The sequence below is a fragment of the Musca vetustissima genome, unplaced genomic scaffold (genome assembly GCF_032173495.1).
Source record: "Musca vetustissima isolate MV318-11 ecotype Yass unplaced genomic scaffold, APGP_CSIRO_Mvet_v1 utg7762, whole genome shotgun sequence".
Taxonomy (NCBI): domain Eukaryota; kingdom Metazoa; phylum Arthropoda; class Insecta; order Diptera; family Muscidae; genus Musca; species Musca vetustissima.
In genome coordinates this window covers 149,334-165,340 of record NW_026887718.1, presented here as the reverse complement: position 1 = coordinate 165,340, position 16,007 = coordinate 149,334, and the positions used below count along the sequence as shown (strand labels likewise).

Sequence of the window (16,007 nt, the reverse complement as noted above, 5' to 3'; positions counted from 1 at the left end):
TCTTTAATGTTTTTATCTGAGGATATAGTGTTTGTTTAAAACTAACTATATTTAGTGGCATTCCGAATTAAAAAGTTCAAACATTTAAGTAAATCAGCATTTAAAATTGAGTAGCGCATTCAGCAGACTCAATTCAGAGAGGACTGGTGAGAGCATTTCGTCGTCTATATTTTCATTAGTCTATGTTCGTGACATTACATATTCTTATACCGCACCGACATCTATATTTCATTGGCGACTATCAAATGTCCCATCTTATATATTTTATGTCTTTGGCAATTGTTTTCTAGATTCGGTAGTCTGTAATGGGAGGAACAGTATTATCAACGGAACTCGAATATTCTACCAGCAAGTAGATGGCGCTATTGCAATATTTATTTATTGAGGTACAAATAAACAGAAATATTTTGATATCAATTGAAATTTTATTTGGATTTTTAGTCATTACATATATGGATTTGTATTATAGCTTTTGATTCAAATGTTTATCAAATAATATAGATTTTGTTCACAATACGGTTTTATTGATCAATTTTTATTGAAATGGAAAACAATTATTTAGGTTTAATATTAGAGGTATTGGCAATTACGAATAACACAATTTGACATTTTGCATTTTGTTCGACTGTCTGGTTAGTAAAAATTTAAGTCCTATCAACAACCTGGTCATTGAAAATAATTTTCACATCAGTTTTCATCAAATTGGTAAACGATGATGTCAACGCTGTCAAAGTGTTGCCAGGCAAACGTCTATCGAATGGGAAGCCCATGGTACGTCTATCGGGATACAATTTATCCTTCAAACCACAGAACGAGTAGGCATCTCCACAGACATCGGGACTACAGAGAAAACAGACACACACAAATCAATCATAATCATATTCCAACATTAACTATTGGGAAGTAAATCTTCCCCTGTCCTTACCCGTTATTGGTTTGTTTCACAGCATCGTTGGCATAATCCGATATCATCACAAACAAATCGAATGTCATACCCTCAGGCCTGCCCTTGGGCAATAGAAGATGATCGGGCCATCCACAGCCACAGAATTGGAACGCAGCCAAAGCATTGGCTTCAGTTGGTTGAGCGCTGGGTCCAACACGACGCAGGGACCTCTCGAATGGAATTGTAACAGACGATTCATCAGAACGACGGCGGATTGTATTTTTTCCCGGGGTCACTGTGAATGGGAAAATGTGAATTCGTCGTCATTACACACTGTAATAATTGTTTCAAACTCCCACTCATCTCCAAAAATAAAAACTTACAATTTACAGTGAATTTATCCATTTCAATGGCCAAAGCACGTTGATCCTCCAGAGTAAGTTGTGTTCCACGTTCATCGGTTTTAGGGCAGAGGAAAATGCGACATGTACCCTTCTTGGGTGTACCGTTGGAATTCGTCACATTGACAATATATTCGAAGGGGGCGTGTTGCAAATGGGTGAATGTGGCGAACACACTACCATTGGGTCCAAAATCTAAACCAGCTGCCAAATCTACATTGGATTTTTGCCAATAAGTCAAGAGCACATTTGGTGCGGCCGTACGAGAATTGATTCTAGCCTCAACGTTGTTAATAGTAATGCCACTATAACTCAAATGACTTTGGTCGTAGGGTGGCAAAAGAGACTTATGCCTATTGAACATGACATCCAAGAAGCCATGCCATTTGTAGAACACTGGATCACGCATTGCCGTTGTAACATCGCCCATTACACCATAGTCTTCCAAGTGACGACCATCGGGATCATGAGCAAAGGCAATCATATCATGGACCGTGTTATGAAGACTGCCATAGTACTGGCTATTAATCGAGAGGCTAGAAGCCTCAACAATATCACCGAGAAGATCAATGCCCTTCACCTCATCCAAAGGATAACGTTTTCCAGCAGTCTACAAGGCAAAGGAAAATTATTAATTGGAAAATCTGTATCGAGCTATACAACAAAAAACAACTTACGTCTTGAACATATCCTTGGTCAATGGCGGCCATAATGCGATCACGCCATCTTTCAAGGTCAGCAACATCGACAACATTATTTGGCCGTTTCATGTCGCGTAGAACTGCGTTTGCTACACGACCGGGATATGTGCGATTGTTAACGCTGCTCAACAGTTTTGGGAAATAACCATCAGCAATGGGTGCCCGGAAGTTGTTGATAACTTCGACACGTTTTAGATGGTTGCAGAAACGTTCGACATTGTAGCGAGCAATAATCTGATGATGCATATAATAGAACAGTTCACCGCGGCGATCCTTTGCAACAATTTCGCGTGGTCCGCTTCCGGGGTATACCAAATGCCAGTGCCAATGATGCATGTTCACGCCGATATCCTCACGGAAATAGGCTAAACGTTGCTCATCTTCTGCATCGGTGGCGGTATAGTTCCTTGGAATTTCAATGAGAGACTATGGAGAGGAAAGGCGAGACTTAAAAATAGCCTAATTTGGAAAAGAAGGACGACCGTTACTTACACGTTTGCTGGGATCCGGTACAAGTGATGCTTCTTGACGTGCTTCCTGCAACAGTGAGGGTTCCACAAAGTTCGACGGGAATGTCTCTGCAATTGGTGGAACACGAATATTGCGAGTATCACGACGATGTTGAATTGCAACGGAATAACAATACTGGAATAGCATTGGATTGACACGATCCCTGTGGAAGAAAAAAAACGCAATTGGAATACATGAAATTGTAATGCGTTTGGTTTGCATTCTCCACTTACTTGGTATAGGCACAGAGAGCAACAAAGCTTTGTAGATCAGGACTATCCATAAACATGGTAATCAGTTGACTGGCTACCCTCTTATGTTGGTCTTGGAAAAGGGAGAATTGTTGTTTCCTTCCAATAACTTTGGTAAAATCCAAGTTGGGTTTCCTAGCCAAGTCGCGCAATGGAATCTACACACAATTATTAAATTGAATGCTTGAGACGGCTAAATTTTAACTTCCACCACTTCGACTAGCTTACCTTAATTTCGACATTATCACCGTAACGGGTTTGGAGCTCTACATTGGAACTACTGTAACGATCGGTATAGTAACTGTCGGGCAAATCAAATGCGGTCTTGCCATTGTCACGTGACGTAAAAACTGGTTCCAAAGGACGTTGGAACAACAGTTCAAGGGCTTTAGTATCGCTCGAAGACATTTTAAATTCTCAATGGGGAATATTGTTGAAACAACGAAAACAGTCTTTCAACTGATGACCATTCCCAGTTCTCTACGGTTTTTATAGTGTCAAACTCAATGAAACTAACAGTGATAAGTGCTGGAAATCGCACTTTAGTGGTTTTCCATGTCACGCCCATGTCAAAAGAAATGTTTTGGGACACCGTGGTCTGGCCTGTAACCGCAGAAATTGATAATACATAGTGCGTTAGCTATTAATTGATAGCTAAAAAGATCACCATACTCGCACATGTCTATGCATGTACATACGAGTATGTTTAGTATAGATGATAGTGATAAATCGCCTAGAAAGGTTCACTTATCTAATTATGTTTAGTTTTCATGTGTAGATTCCTTAAAACCTACTTTTATTATTATTCGATCAACAAAATCCCGATTAATAATATTTTGTCCATTTATGCATCTGTCTTTGTCTGCCTATTCTATCATAAGGCCATTAAAATTAACTGAAAATAGCCGATTTGTAGATGAGGATGCCAATAATTGGGATTTCTCTAGAAATAATACAAGCGTATTTGTAATTGGGTACTAAGGGGAAATTGAGGATTTTCTCAGTAACATAAAAATCCAATATTGATTTTAAAACATGGTACAATTATAAAAGGTAACAGCAAGTCCCACCTGATTTGATTCCAACGTAATACTAGTGTCAATATGAATTTGACAAATTATGTTTTTAAAAATCACCCAACAGGAAAATTGGGAACGCATACAATTTGTAATTGTTCTTTATTAAATGTGCTCCGGTATTCAACTTATTCAACCTGCCTGCTGGGAAAGTTTGAGGAAGCAAATCTTTCTTCAAGGAACAACTCGCTATTCCCTGCATTTTCATATGTGTTACACATAGAAGCGATAGAAATATAAATTTGTTTTTCAATTTTTATTTTGAGGATTCGAAAATTTTTCATTTTCAAAATAAAAATAATTTGATGATAATTTGTTTGTTTGTTTACATTTTTCTGTCAAATGAGTTGACACTAGTAGAACTTACAACAACCAATTTCCATGTGGTTGTTGTATCGTTTTTTGTACAACAACACTTGATGTTACCTTCTATTATTATACCATGATTTTAAAACATAAATACATATATTTTTAATCATGCCATAGTTTATAACAATAATGCCACGGAATTATAGAAAAACGAAAAACCAGAAATAAATAAGTAACAGAAATGTAGTAAAATAAATGTAGTTTTTTAATTATATTGACAATTTACAGTTATAAAAGTAAATTACAGTGATAGAGTGTTAATACAACGCGTATATGCAGATGTTTGAAAAATACCGATATTCCTAAATGATTTACCGAAGGTAATAAGAGTATGACACACTTAATAAATAAATAAATTTTTCTTAATACTGGTGACCAAAACTACAGCAACAGAAATTGCTAAATAGACTAAATAGACCAAATTTTTGCCTGGTCAAAACTAAACCAACTTTTTGATTTTTTCTAATAAATAACAACATTTTGCTGCAATCGACAGTATAACCATTATTATTGATTACGTCAGCACACCTACGAGGTGTTGGATCTATAAGGTGCTCAATTTGATCCTTGGGTATACTATTCCTCGCTGAGTGAACCGTTGGGAAGAGGTTAAGTCTGTTTGTGAATCTCTTTTCATTTTGCTATCATTGTTCTTTTCATGTGAAAACAACCAAACTAGTCATATATTTTTTCGGCGCTGGGGAACCATTCCGTTTTCCAATACATTCCGATTCATTCATCTTGTAAATAGATCGAACAACATAATAAGAAAGACAACCCAATACCATTGTTGACCCGCCTACATGCCTCCCAGTACCATTGCAATACTGAGGCATCAGCCTTTAATTTTTTTACCTTCTCACGGTAGTCCTAAATTAAACTTTAATTGGTTTTCCAATTCTTTTCAGAAATAAAAGGTCTTTCTTGATGATTTCCGGGCTTGTTGGTCGACACTCTGTTCTTTGATATCCCACGACAAAATCGAAAAGAGACACATGTTTGTTGAAATATAATCATCTTGAAAATGATGTATAATAATCAAAATAGGCGTATAAAGGTAAAAACAACTAAAATTTCAGAGGTGCTCTGTTTGTACAGTAAAGTTGCTGTAGTTTTGTCCAAGCAAAAATCGAGTCAATTTCATTTCAAATCCAACATTTTTTTATTTTAACTTGAACTTTGCTTAGAAGTTGTTATTTTTTATGATTTAAGTACTCGATATAAAACTGAAAAAAACCAAGACGATGTGTTTATGTTTAGTTTGGTATTTAGAGTTTCAATATATATATATATATATATATATATATATATATATATTTAAACGTGTATTAACATCGACCATAAATTAAATTTGAGTACCATTTAGTACCAAATTTCATGATTCGAGCTCTAAAGGTTCACCCAAATCCAAATTTTCCATTTAGCACACATTATTTCCATAAGTACCCTGTTCAACCATTCAACAAAACTTCATGTATATCCCGATCCTACACCCCCACAATGATTCCAGATTCAAATTTCAGGATTCCAACTCTATTGGTTCACCCACAATTTAAATAGTACCAAATTTAGTACACAGTAGTACGAAATTCCAAAACTTCATAAATACCCCAATCCTACACCCCGACAGTGATTCTAAACCCAAGTTTCATGATTTCAACTCCATAGGTTCACCCACAATTCAAATTGTACCAAATTTTGTACACAGTAGTACCAGTTCCAAAACTTCCTATATACCCCATCCTACACCCCCACAGTGATCCTAAATCCAAGTTTCAGGATTCTAACTCTATCGGTTTACCCACAATTTAAATTGTACCAAATTTAGTACACAGTAATACTTATTTCCAAAACCTACACTCCCACAGTCATCCTAGTTGTACCAATTTCCAAAACTTCCTACATACCCCAATCCTAAACCCCCACAGTGATCCAAAATCCAAGTTTCAGGATTTCAACTTTACCGGTTGACCCACAATTCAAAGTGTACCCCCTTTGGTTTGAACCCCCTTCTTACCCCAAACCAACATCCCTACAGTGATCCAAAATCCAGGTATCAGGATTCCAACACTATCGGTTCACCCACAATTTAAATTGTACAAAATTTAGTACACAATAGTAACAATTTCCAAAACTTCCTACATACCCCAATCCTACACCTCCACAGTGATCCTAAATCAAAAGTTAATGATTTCAACTCTATCGCTTCACCCACAATTTGAATTCTACCAAATTTAGTACACATTAGTACAAATTTCTAAAACTTCCTACATATTTCAATCTTAGAGCTCAACAGTGATCCTGATTCCAAATTTCATGATTCTAGCTCTATTGGTTCACCTAAAATAAAAATGTACCAAATTTAGTACCAGTCTTAATTTGTTAAACTGAATCCTGACCCTAAACCTACATCCCTACAATGATCCTAACATCAAAATAAAATAAATAAATTACCTCCAAATTAAATTTGTACCAAATATAGTACCAAAATGTGCTCGCAAAATATTTTTCAAGATTTTTTTTTATGGAATTTAAAAGATTTTGTAATTTCCCACTTGTTTATTTTCAAATTCAACATTACAGTATTCGAGAGTAACATCTTTTAGAGGTTTGTATAGAATTATTATTGTAAGTAAAATCGAAACCCAACCAAAAAATTTGACATATTATTATTTTTTTCGCGATATTTATTTAATTTAATAAAATAATTAAACTATAATAAACAAAGCAACCTCTTGGAAATATTTATGTGTAAATGTGACAATATAGGACATTTCAACAGGATCAAATCCGAATGTGTAGCCTACCGGTGTACTGCTTCTAGTATATCCCGCAAAAATAGTCAAAAATTAACACGAACGAGTATATATATATATATATATATATTGAAACTTTAAATACCAAACTAAACATAAACACATCGTCTTGGTTTTTTTCAGTTTTATATCGAGTACTTAAATCATAAAAAACAACAACTTCTAAGCAAAGTTCAAGTTAAAATAAAAAAATATTGGATTTGAAATGAAATTGACTCGATTTTTGCTTGGACAAAACTACAGCAACTTTACTGTACAAACAGAGCACCTCTGAAATTTTAGTTGTTTTTACCTTTATACACCTATTTTGATTATTATAGATCATTTTCAAGATGATTATATTTCAAAAAACATGTGTCTCTTTTCGATTTTGTCGTAGGATATCAAAGAACAGAGTGTGGACCAACAAGCCCGGAAACCATCAAGAAAGACCTTTTATTTCTGAAAAGAATTGGAAAGCCAATTAAAGTTTAATTTAGGACTACCGTGAGAAGGTAAAAAAATTAAAGGCTGATGCCTCAGTATTGCAATGGTACTGGGAAGCATGTAGGCGGGTCAACAATGGTATTGGGTTGTCTTTCTTATTATGTTGTTCGATCTATTTACGAGATGAATGAATCGGAATGTATTGGAAAACGGAATGGTTCCCCAGCGCCGAAAAAATATATGACTAGTTTGGTTGTTTTCACATGAAAATAACAATGATAGCAAAATGAAAAGAGATTCACAAACAGACTTAACCTCTTCCCAACGGTTCACTCAGCGAGGAATAGTATACCCAAGGATCAAATTGAGCACCTTATAGATCCAACACCTCGTAGGTGTGCTGACGTAATCAATAATAATGGTTATACTGTCGATTGCAGCAAAATGTTGTTATTTATTAGAAAAAATCAAAAAGTTGGTTTAGTTTTGACCAAGCAAAAATTTGGTCTATTTAGTTTTCCATAGAGTATTTTTATTTCAAAACAAATTATGAGTTTGTTTTTTAAGTGAATAAATTACATATTAATTTCCAAAATATTTCAGTATAAGTTTTTTTAAATTTGCAATTTCTGTTGCTGTAGTTTTGGTCACAAGTATTAATAATAATTTATTTATTTATTAAGTGTGTCATACTCGTATTACCTTCGGTAAATCATTTAGGAATATCGGTATTTTTCAAAAATCTGCATATACGCGTTGTATCAACACTCTATCACTGTAATTTACTTTTATAACTGTAAATTGTCAATATAATTAAAAAACTACATTTATTTTACTACATTTCTGTTACTTATTTATTTCTGGTTTTTCGTTTTTCTATAATTCCGTGGCATTATTGTTATAAACTATGGCATGATTAAAAAATAGGTATTTATGTTTTAAAATCATGGTATAATAATAGAAGGTAACAGCAAGTGTTGTTGTACAAAAAACGATACAACAACCACATGGAAATTGGTTGTTGTAAGTTCTACTAGTGTCAACTCATTTGACAGAAAAATGTAAACAAACAAACAAATTATCATCAAATTATTTTTATTTTGAAAATGAAAAATTTTCGAATCCTCAAAATAAAAATTGAAAAACAAATTTATATTTCTATCGCTTCTATGTGTATATAAGTGTAACACATATGAAAATGCAGGGAATAGCGAGTTGTTCCTTGAAGAAAGATTTGCTTCCTCAAACTTTCCCAGCAGGTAGATTGAATAAGTTGAATACCGGAGCACATTTAATAAAGAACAATTACAAATTGTATGCGTTCCCAATTTTCCTGTTGGGTGATTTTTAAAAACATAATTTGTCAAATTCATATTGACACTAGTATTACGTTGGAATCAAATCAGGTGGGACTTGCTGTTACCTTTTATAATTGTACCATGTTTTAAAATCAATATTGGATTTTTATGTTACTGAGAAAATCCTCAATTTCCCCTTAGTACCCAATTACAAATACGCTTGTATTATTTCTAGAGAAATCCCAATTATTGGCATCCTCATCTACAAATCGGCTATTTTCAGTTAATTTTAATGGCCTTATGATAGAATAGGTAGACAATGACAGATGCATAAATAGACAAAATATTATTAATCGGGATTTTGTTGATCGAATAATAATAAAAGTAGGTTTTAAGGAATCTACACATGAAAACTAAACATAATTAGATAAGTGAACCTTTCTAGACGATTTATCACTATCATCAATACTAAACATACTCGTATGTACATGCATAGACATGTGCGAGTATGGTGATCTTTTTAGCTATCAATTAATAGCTAACGCACTATGTATTATCAATTTCTGCGGTTACAGGCCAGACCACGGTGTCCCAAAACATTTCTTTTGACATGGGCGTGACATGGAAAACCACTAAAGTGCGATTTCCAGCACTTATCACTGTTAGTTTCATTGAGTTTGACACTATAAAAACCGTAGAGAACTGGGAATGGTCATCAGTTGAAAGACTGTTTTCGTTGTTTCAACAATATTCCCCATTGAGAATTTAAAATGTCTTCGAGCGATACTAAAGCCCTTGAACTGTTGTTCCAACGTCCTTTGGAACCAGTTTTTACGTCACGTGACAATGGCAAGACCGCATTTGATTTGCCCGACAGTTACTATACCGATCGTTACAGTAGTTCCAATGTAGAGCTCCAAACCCGTTACGGTGATAATGTCGAAATTAAGGTAAGCTAGTCGAAGTGGTGGAAGTTAAAATTTAGCCGTCTCAAGCATTCAATTTAATAATGTGTGTAGATTCCATTGCGCGACTTGGCTAGGAAACCCAACTTGGATTTTACCAAAGTTATTGGAAGGAAACAACAATTCTCCCTTTTCCAAGACCAACATAAGAGGGTAGCCAGTCAACTGATTACCATGTTTATGGATAGTCCTGATCTACAAAGCTTTGTTGCTCTCTGTGCCTATACCAAGTAAGTGGAGAATGCAAACCAAACGCATTACAATTTCATGTATTCCAATTGCGTTTTTTTTCTTCCACAGGGATCGTGTCAATCCAATGCTATTCCAGTATTGTTATTCCGTTGCAATTCAACATCGTCGTGATACTCGCAATATTCGTGTTCCACCAATTGCAGAGACATTCCCGTCGAACTTTGTGGAACCCTCACTGTTGCAGGAAGCACGTCAAGAAGCATCACTTGTACCGGATCCCAGCAAACGTGTAAGTAACGGTCGTCCTTCTTTTCCAAATTAGGCTATTTTTAAGTCTCGCCTTTCCTCTCCATAGTCTCTCATTGAAATTCCAAGGAACTATACCGCCACCGATGCAGAAGATGAGCAACGTTTAGCCTATTTCCGTGAGGATATCGGCGTGAACATGCATCATTGGCACTGGCATTTGGTATACCCCGGAAGCGGACCACGCGAAATTGTTGCAAAGGATCGCCGCGGTGAACTGTTCTATTATATGCATCATCAGATTATTGCTCGCTACAATGTCGAACGTTTCTGCAACCATCTAAAACGTGTCGAAGTTATCAACAACTTCCGGGCACCCATTGCTGATGGTTATTTCCCAAAACTGTTGAGCAGCGTTAACAATCGCACATATCCCGGTCGTGTAGCAAACGCAGTTCTACGCGACATGAAACGGCCAAATAATGTTGTCGATGTTGCTGACCTTGAAAGATGGCGTGATCGCATTATGGCCGCCATTGACCAAGGATATGTTCAAGACGTAAGTTGTTTTTTGTTGTATAGCTCGATACAGATTTTCCAATTAATAATTTTCCTTTGCCTTGTAGACTGCTGGAAAACGTTATCCTTTGGATGAGGTGAAGGGCATTGATCTTCTCGGTGATATTGTTGAGGCTTCTAGCCTCTCGATTAATAGCCAGTACTATGGCAGTCTTCATAACACGGTCCATGATATGATTGCCTTTGCTCATGATCCCGATGGTCGTCACTTGGAAGACTATGGTGTAATGGGCGATGTTACAACGGCAATGCGTGATCCAGTGTTCTACAAATGGCATGGCTTCTTGGATGTCATGTTCAATAGGCATAAGTCTCTTTTGCCACCCTACGACCAAAGTCATTTGAGTTATAGTGGCATTACTATTAACAACGTTGAGGCTAGAATCAATTCTCGTACGGCCGCACCAAATGTGCTCTTGACTTATTGGCAAAAATCCAATGTAGATTTGGCTGCTGGTTTAGATTTTGGACCCAATGGTAGTGTGTTCGCCACATTCACCCATTTGCAACACGCCCCCTTCGAATACATTGTCAATGTGACGAATTCCAACGGCACACCCAAGAAGGGTACATGTCGCATTTTCCTCTGCCCTAAAACCGATGAACGTGGAACACAACTTACTCTGGAGGATCAACGTGCTTTGGCCATTGAAATGGATAAATTCACTGTAAATTGTAAGTTTTTATTTTTGGAGATGAGTGGGAGTTTGAAACAATTATTACAGTGTGTAATGACGACGAATTCACATTTTCCCATTCACAGTGACCCCGGGAAAAAATACAATCCGCCGTCGTTCTGATGAATCATCTGTTACAATTCCATTCGAGAGGTCCCTGCGTCGTGTTGGACCCAGCGCTCAACCAACCGAAGCCAATGCTTTGGCTGCGTTCCAATTCTGTGGCTGTGGATGGCCCGATCATCTTCTATTGCCCAAGGGCAGGCCTGAGGGTATGACATTCGATTTGTTTGTGATGATATCGGATTATGCCAACGATGCTGTGAAACAAACCAATAACGGGTAAGAACAGGGGAAGATTCACTTCCCAATAGTTATTGTTGGAATGTGATTATGATTGATTTGTGTGTGTCTGTTTTCTCTGTAGTCCCGATGTCTGTGGAGATGCCTACTCGTTCTGTGGTTTGAAGGATAAATTGTATCCCGATAGACGTACCATGGGCTTCCCATTCGATAGACGTTTGCCTGGCAACACTTTGACAGCGTTGACATCATCGTTCACCAATTTGATGAAAACTGATGTGAAAATTATTTTCAATGACCAGGTTGTTGATAGGACTTAATTTGTTTGTTGTTCTTTTTTTCTATTCGGATCATATACATAATGAATAAAGTACTCTAAAATGCAATACATATATGTATGTCTTATTATTCTAAAGTTCTATTTTCATGTATAGATTTCGTTTATTAGCATCAGGATGATATTCATGGGATGATATTCATTCTGATGGGGCAACGCTAAAAATAGTCTACGAAATCCACTCATTCTCAAATGGAAATTCCATGACGTATACGACAACTCAAATCCGTTAGGGAATTTAAATTTGAGTATGCGTGGATTTCGTAGTCAGTCGGTTTGCCGACAGGTATGTACCCTCAGCCTATGGTAATGTTGATCAAATTGGTTATTCAATTGGCTTCAAATTAAATTTTCAAGTTTATAAAATACTGAAGCTTTGTGGGGGAGGTGGCAGAATGAGGGGACCGACGGATCCCACGTTCGAACTTGATCTAGGCTGGTAAAGATAATATGCTTTGCAAAGTTTGGTCCAAATCGGTCGAAGCATTCGCCTCATATTGAATTTATAAATATTGAAATTTTTAATTATTTATGGAGGAGGCAACAGAAGGAGTGGCTCAATTGGTCCCATTTTTGTACTTTACAGCCCTACCTAAAATTCAACTAGCTCGTTCGACGTTTTTCACCACAGAAGTAGAACACATATATTTATATGAATGTTACCGAAATACGTCGAGGGTACAAAATTCCAAGTTGAACAATTTCAACTTTGACAGAACGTATTTTTCGATTTTTTCTTTTGTTGAAAATAAAAACAAAACATTCAGAAAAAATGAAATTTCGAATGTGAACATAAAATATTTGGATTAATTTAATAAATATTCAATTTTGTTTGGCAGTTTGTATTATTCGCCTGAAGATATGGATTCGACGTATTTACGGCCGTACACAACATTTTGCAAAAATGGGGAAGTTGAATTTTTCTGTCCGCTCCGTCGGATTATAGGTAACGTTGTTATTTAGGCTCGGCAAAGATAAAAGGTTGTGCAAAGTTTGGTCCAAATCGCCTGATATCGGATTTATAAACATTGAAAAATGTCACCATTTGTGAGGTAGGTACCAGAAGGAGTGGACCAATGGATACCATCTTCGAATTTGATGTAGACGTGGTAAAGATAATATGTTGCACAAAATTTGGTTCAAATCGGGTAGTCAGTTCGCATGATATAATAAAATTAAATTTTAGCACAATTTTGACCAGAAGGAGTGGGCCGATATGTCCCATCTTCGAACTTAACCTAGTTTGGATGAAATATTATGATGTGTAAAGTTTAGGTCATCGAAATTTTGGGGTCTTAGGATTTGTCTTTATACACAAAAAATACGAAATATATGTAACAAAAAGAAAAAAATATTAACTTAATAATTTAATAAATGCTCTAATAAAAAACTCAGGATATAATTAAACTAGGTAGTCTTATGCAGTCATATGTTTCCATTTTTTTTTTCGTAAATTTGTTTTTGACAACACTTACAGCCTGTTTTTGTAAAATTCCAAACGAACGAATTCGAGTGACTTACGACCAAACTCCTTGGTTTTGAAAAATATGTCATGTATTTTTGTTTTGAATCAGAAAACCTTTATAAACATAAATAAAGGTTTGGTCGTAAGTCACTCGAATTCGTTCGTTTGGAATTTTACAAAAACAGGCTATTAGCTTTCAAAATTTAAATGAAAATGTCTTCCTTCGAAATGTACGCATATCATGTGTTCAGTGGAAAGAATTGCTCATTTATATTTATAAATATTTTGAATTCCCGGCCTCTAAAACTTATAATATAAGTTGTAACAATCATGGTTAAATCTTTAGAACAATATTCAGCATTAGAAAATATATTTTGTTAAATTTATTGAAAATATGCCAATCGACATACATACAAGTTCCGTTCCAGAACCTAAAAGATTCTACTCATTTTACATGTTTTGCAACTTTTTACTCGAAAACCGTTCCTCAACCAACAAAACTGGTAAAACATTGACTCAAATTTAAGAGAGCACAAAACAAAATGGCGTTCTCTTTGTAAACTCGAGAACTTTGGTCGAGTAAAAATGGTAAACAGGAATGCCTACTTCTGATTGGCTGTTATGTTGATTTTGAAGTATTGTCATCTAATTTTGACATATTTACTAGATTTGTGTTCCCGAACTTTTCAAATTATTTTGTACTCTGAGAGCAATTTTGAAATGTTTTCCTTTTACTAGATTTACTATTAAAAAAAGTACTGGAACAGACCAATAATTTTATGATATTTATTTTTCATATTATTTAAAAATGATAGATGAGTTCCAAATTAAAAAGGGTTGCCATTACCAATTTCTCAAATGAGACTACCATCCATAATTATGCGATGAAAAAAAAACTGAAAATTACCGACAATAAATTGGTCAAGTAAATCGGAATAAAACGAAAATTGAGTGTTGGCAATGCAGTCGAGTTTGATGTGTTCCCAAAACACTTTGACAAATACGCCATACGTCCTTCATCGAAGATGTGTTATGTAAGGTACAGTACATTTTTACATTTGTAAATAAATATTTAACCCTTTGTGGCCCAATGTTGCCCACAGGCAACAAAATATTTTAGAGCCTCTATTTAATATGTAGAAAGTAGATACCTATTATTTGGATTTCATATGTCAAGACCTGATTATAGACAACATATATCAAAAGAAAAATCTTAAAAATTCTTATTATTGGTTAAGTTATGAGCTTTTCAGTATAGAGAAGAGGCCAAAAATGTGTACAGTACTAATTTGTGTACACAGTCCAAAATATTTAAATCGCTTCGTATTCGAATTGTACGAATTCTATCATTAGAATTATTTTTGATTCTTGTAAAAAAATAAAGTTTAGTTAAAATTTAGTTGAGTAATTCATAAACTTTATATTTTTAATATAATTAATTTTAATTTTTTTTCGTTAAAAATTGGTAAACAGAGGTTTAATGCAACTGTCCTAAAGAGGATATGAACAAAATTTGACAAAATGTCGGGAGATACAGTAAATTCTTTCTGGAAATTAAAAGTCCAATTTCAAGATAACCAAATGCAAGATCGACGAAAAAATCGTTTTAAATTATTCTCTATTGTATTTTTTACAAGAATCATAAATAATGCTGATGGTGCAATTCGGACTATTCTAATGCGAAGCGATTTAAACCATTTGGACTCTACACACAAATTACTACTGTGCACATGTGTTCCATCTTTACTATATTTTTTATATATGTTGTCTATAGGTATTTAAAAAAATAAATATTTACTAGTTGTTTATTAAATATAAGCTCTTAAACATGTTATTGCCTGTGGGCAACATTGGACGCCAAAGGGTTAGATGTCCTCCCGTATTCAATTTACTGAATATGCCTTGTTAAAATTGAAATAATCGGGATATTGATAAAACGGCGTTGTTTATTCACTGGAACAATAAATATCTAATATATATATATGGGCAATATTGCCAATTTTTTAATATTCCATTTTCAAAAAATCAGCTTTTTTGTTTTTGTGGCACATCAATGATTTTTGGTACACATATAGAGAAAAATGTTCTGACTCCGAAACCGTTCGCGATCAAATTTTTGGTTGATGCGCGCAAAAGTTATTGAGGTTTTAATTTTGGGCATAAGAAAAAAATCTTAAAATTACGCCGTTTATTATATTGACCAAAAACGCTGATATATATCTTCCTCCGTAAAATAAGAATATGAATATATTATAATAATCACGATATAGTTGCACATCTTCGCGAAATATGAGAAAAATAATAAAAATATAGCAGATTACATCAATATTTTCATTATATTAATGACATACACACATCTACAAATCAATTTAAAAATATCTACATAATCTAAACACCATGATGAATCAAATGATATCAAAATCACACAAGTCCGTGTAGCGGTTTCTAAATCACAGCGGCAACAAAACAAGATATTGAGGAAAAATATTTGTTTTTGGTTCGAAAAAAT

The 16,007-nt window shown here is 34.9% G+C and overlaps 2 protein-coding genes across 2 annotated transcripts; one reads left to right on the top strand and one right to left on the bottom strand.

The window, feature by feature from the left end:
- Window positions 1-644: 644 nt before the first annotated feature.
- On the bottom strand, window positions 645-3,157 carry LOC133335417 (phenoloxidase 2-like). The gene is made up of 7 exons (XM_061543687.1): window positions 2,978-3,157; window positions 2,732-2,907; window positions 2,481-2,661; window positions 1,965-2,414; window positions 1,270-1,897; window positions 926-1,181; window positions 645-840 (listed from the first exon to the last, which is right to left on the bottom strand). The coding sequence occupies exons 1-7, from the start codon at window positions 3,155-3,157 to the stop codon at window positions 645-647; spliced, it is 2,067 nt and encodes a 688-aa protein (XP_061399671.1).
- A 6,347-nt stretch (window positions 3,158-9,504) lies between these two features.
- Window positions 9,505-12,028, top strand: LOC133335413 (phenoloxidase 2-like). The gene is made up of 7 exons (XM_061543684.1): window positions 9,505-9,684; window positions 9,754-9,929; window positions 10,000-10,180; window positions 10,247-10,696; window positions 10,764-11,391; window positions 11,480-11,735; window positions 11,821-12,028. Exons 1-7 carry the CDS (start codon window positions 9,505-9,507, stop codon window positions 12,014-12,016), a joined length of 2,067 nt encoding a protein of 688 aa, XP_061399668.1. The 3' UTR covers window positions 12,017-12,028.
- Window positions 12,029-16,007: the final 3,979 nt, after the last annotated feature.

Coding starts and splice junctions, on each gene's coding strand:
- LOC133335413 (XM_061543684.1), top strand. CDS start 9,505: ATGTCTTCGAGCGATACTAAAGCCCTTGAACTGTTGTTCCAACGTCCT. Junction 9,685..9,753: donor GTGATAATGTCGAAATTAAG/GTAAGCTAGTCG, acceptor TAATGTGTGTAG/ATTCCATTGCGCGACTTGGC. Junction 10,697..10,763: donor ACCAAGGATATGTTCAAGAC/GTAAGTTGTTTT, acceptor TTTGCCTTGTAG/ACTGCTGGAAAACGTTATCC.
- LOC133335417 (XM_061543687.1), bottom strand. CDS start 3,157: ATGTCTTCGAGCGATACTAAAGCCCTTGAACTGTTGTTCCAACGTCCT. Junction 2,662..2,731: donor GCTCTCTGTGCCTATACCAA/GTAAGTGGAGAA, acceptor TTTCTTCCACAG/GGATCGTGTCAATCCAATGC. Junction 1,182..1,269: donor GGATAAATTCACTGTAAATT/GTAAGTTTTTAT, acceptor TCCCATTCACAG/TGACCCCGGGAAAAAATACA.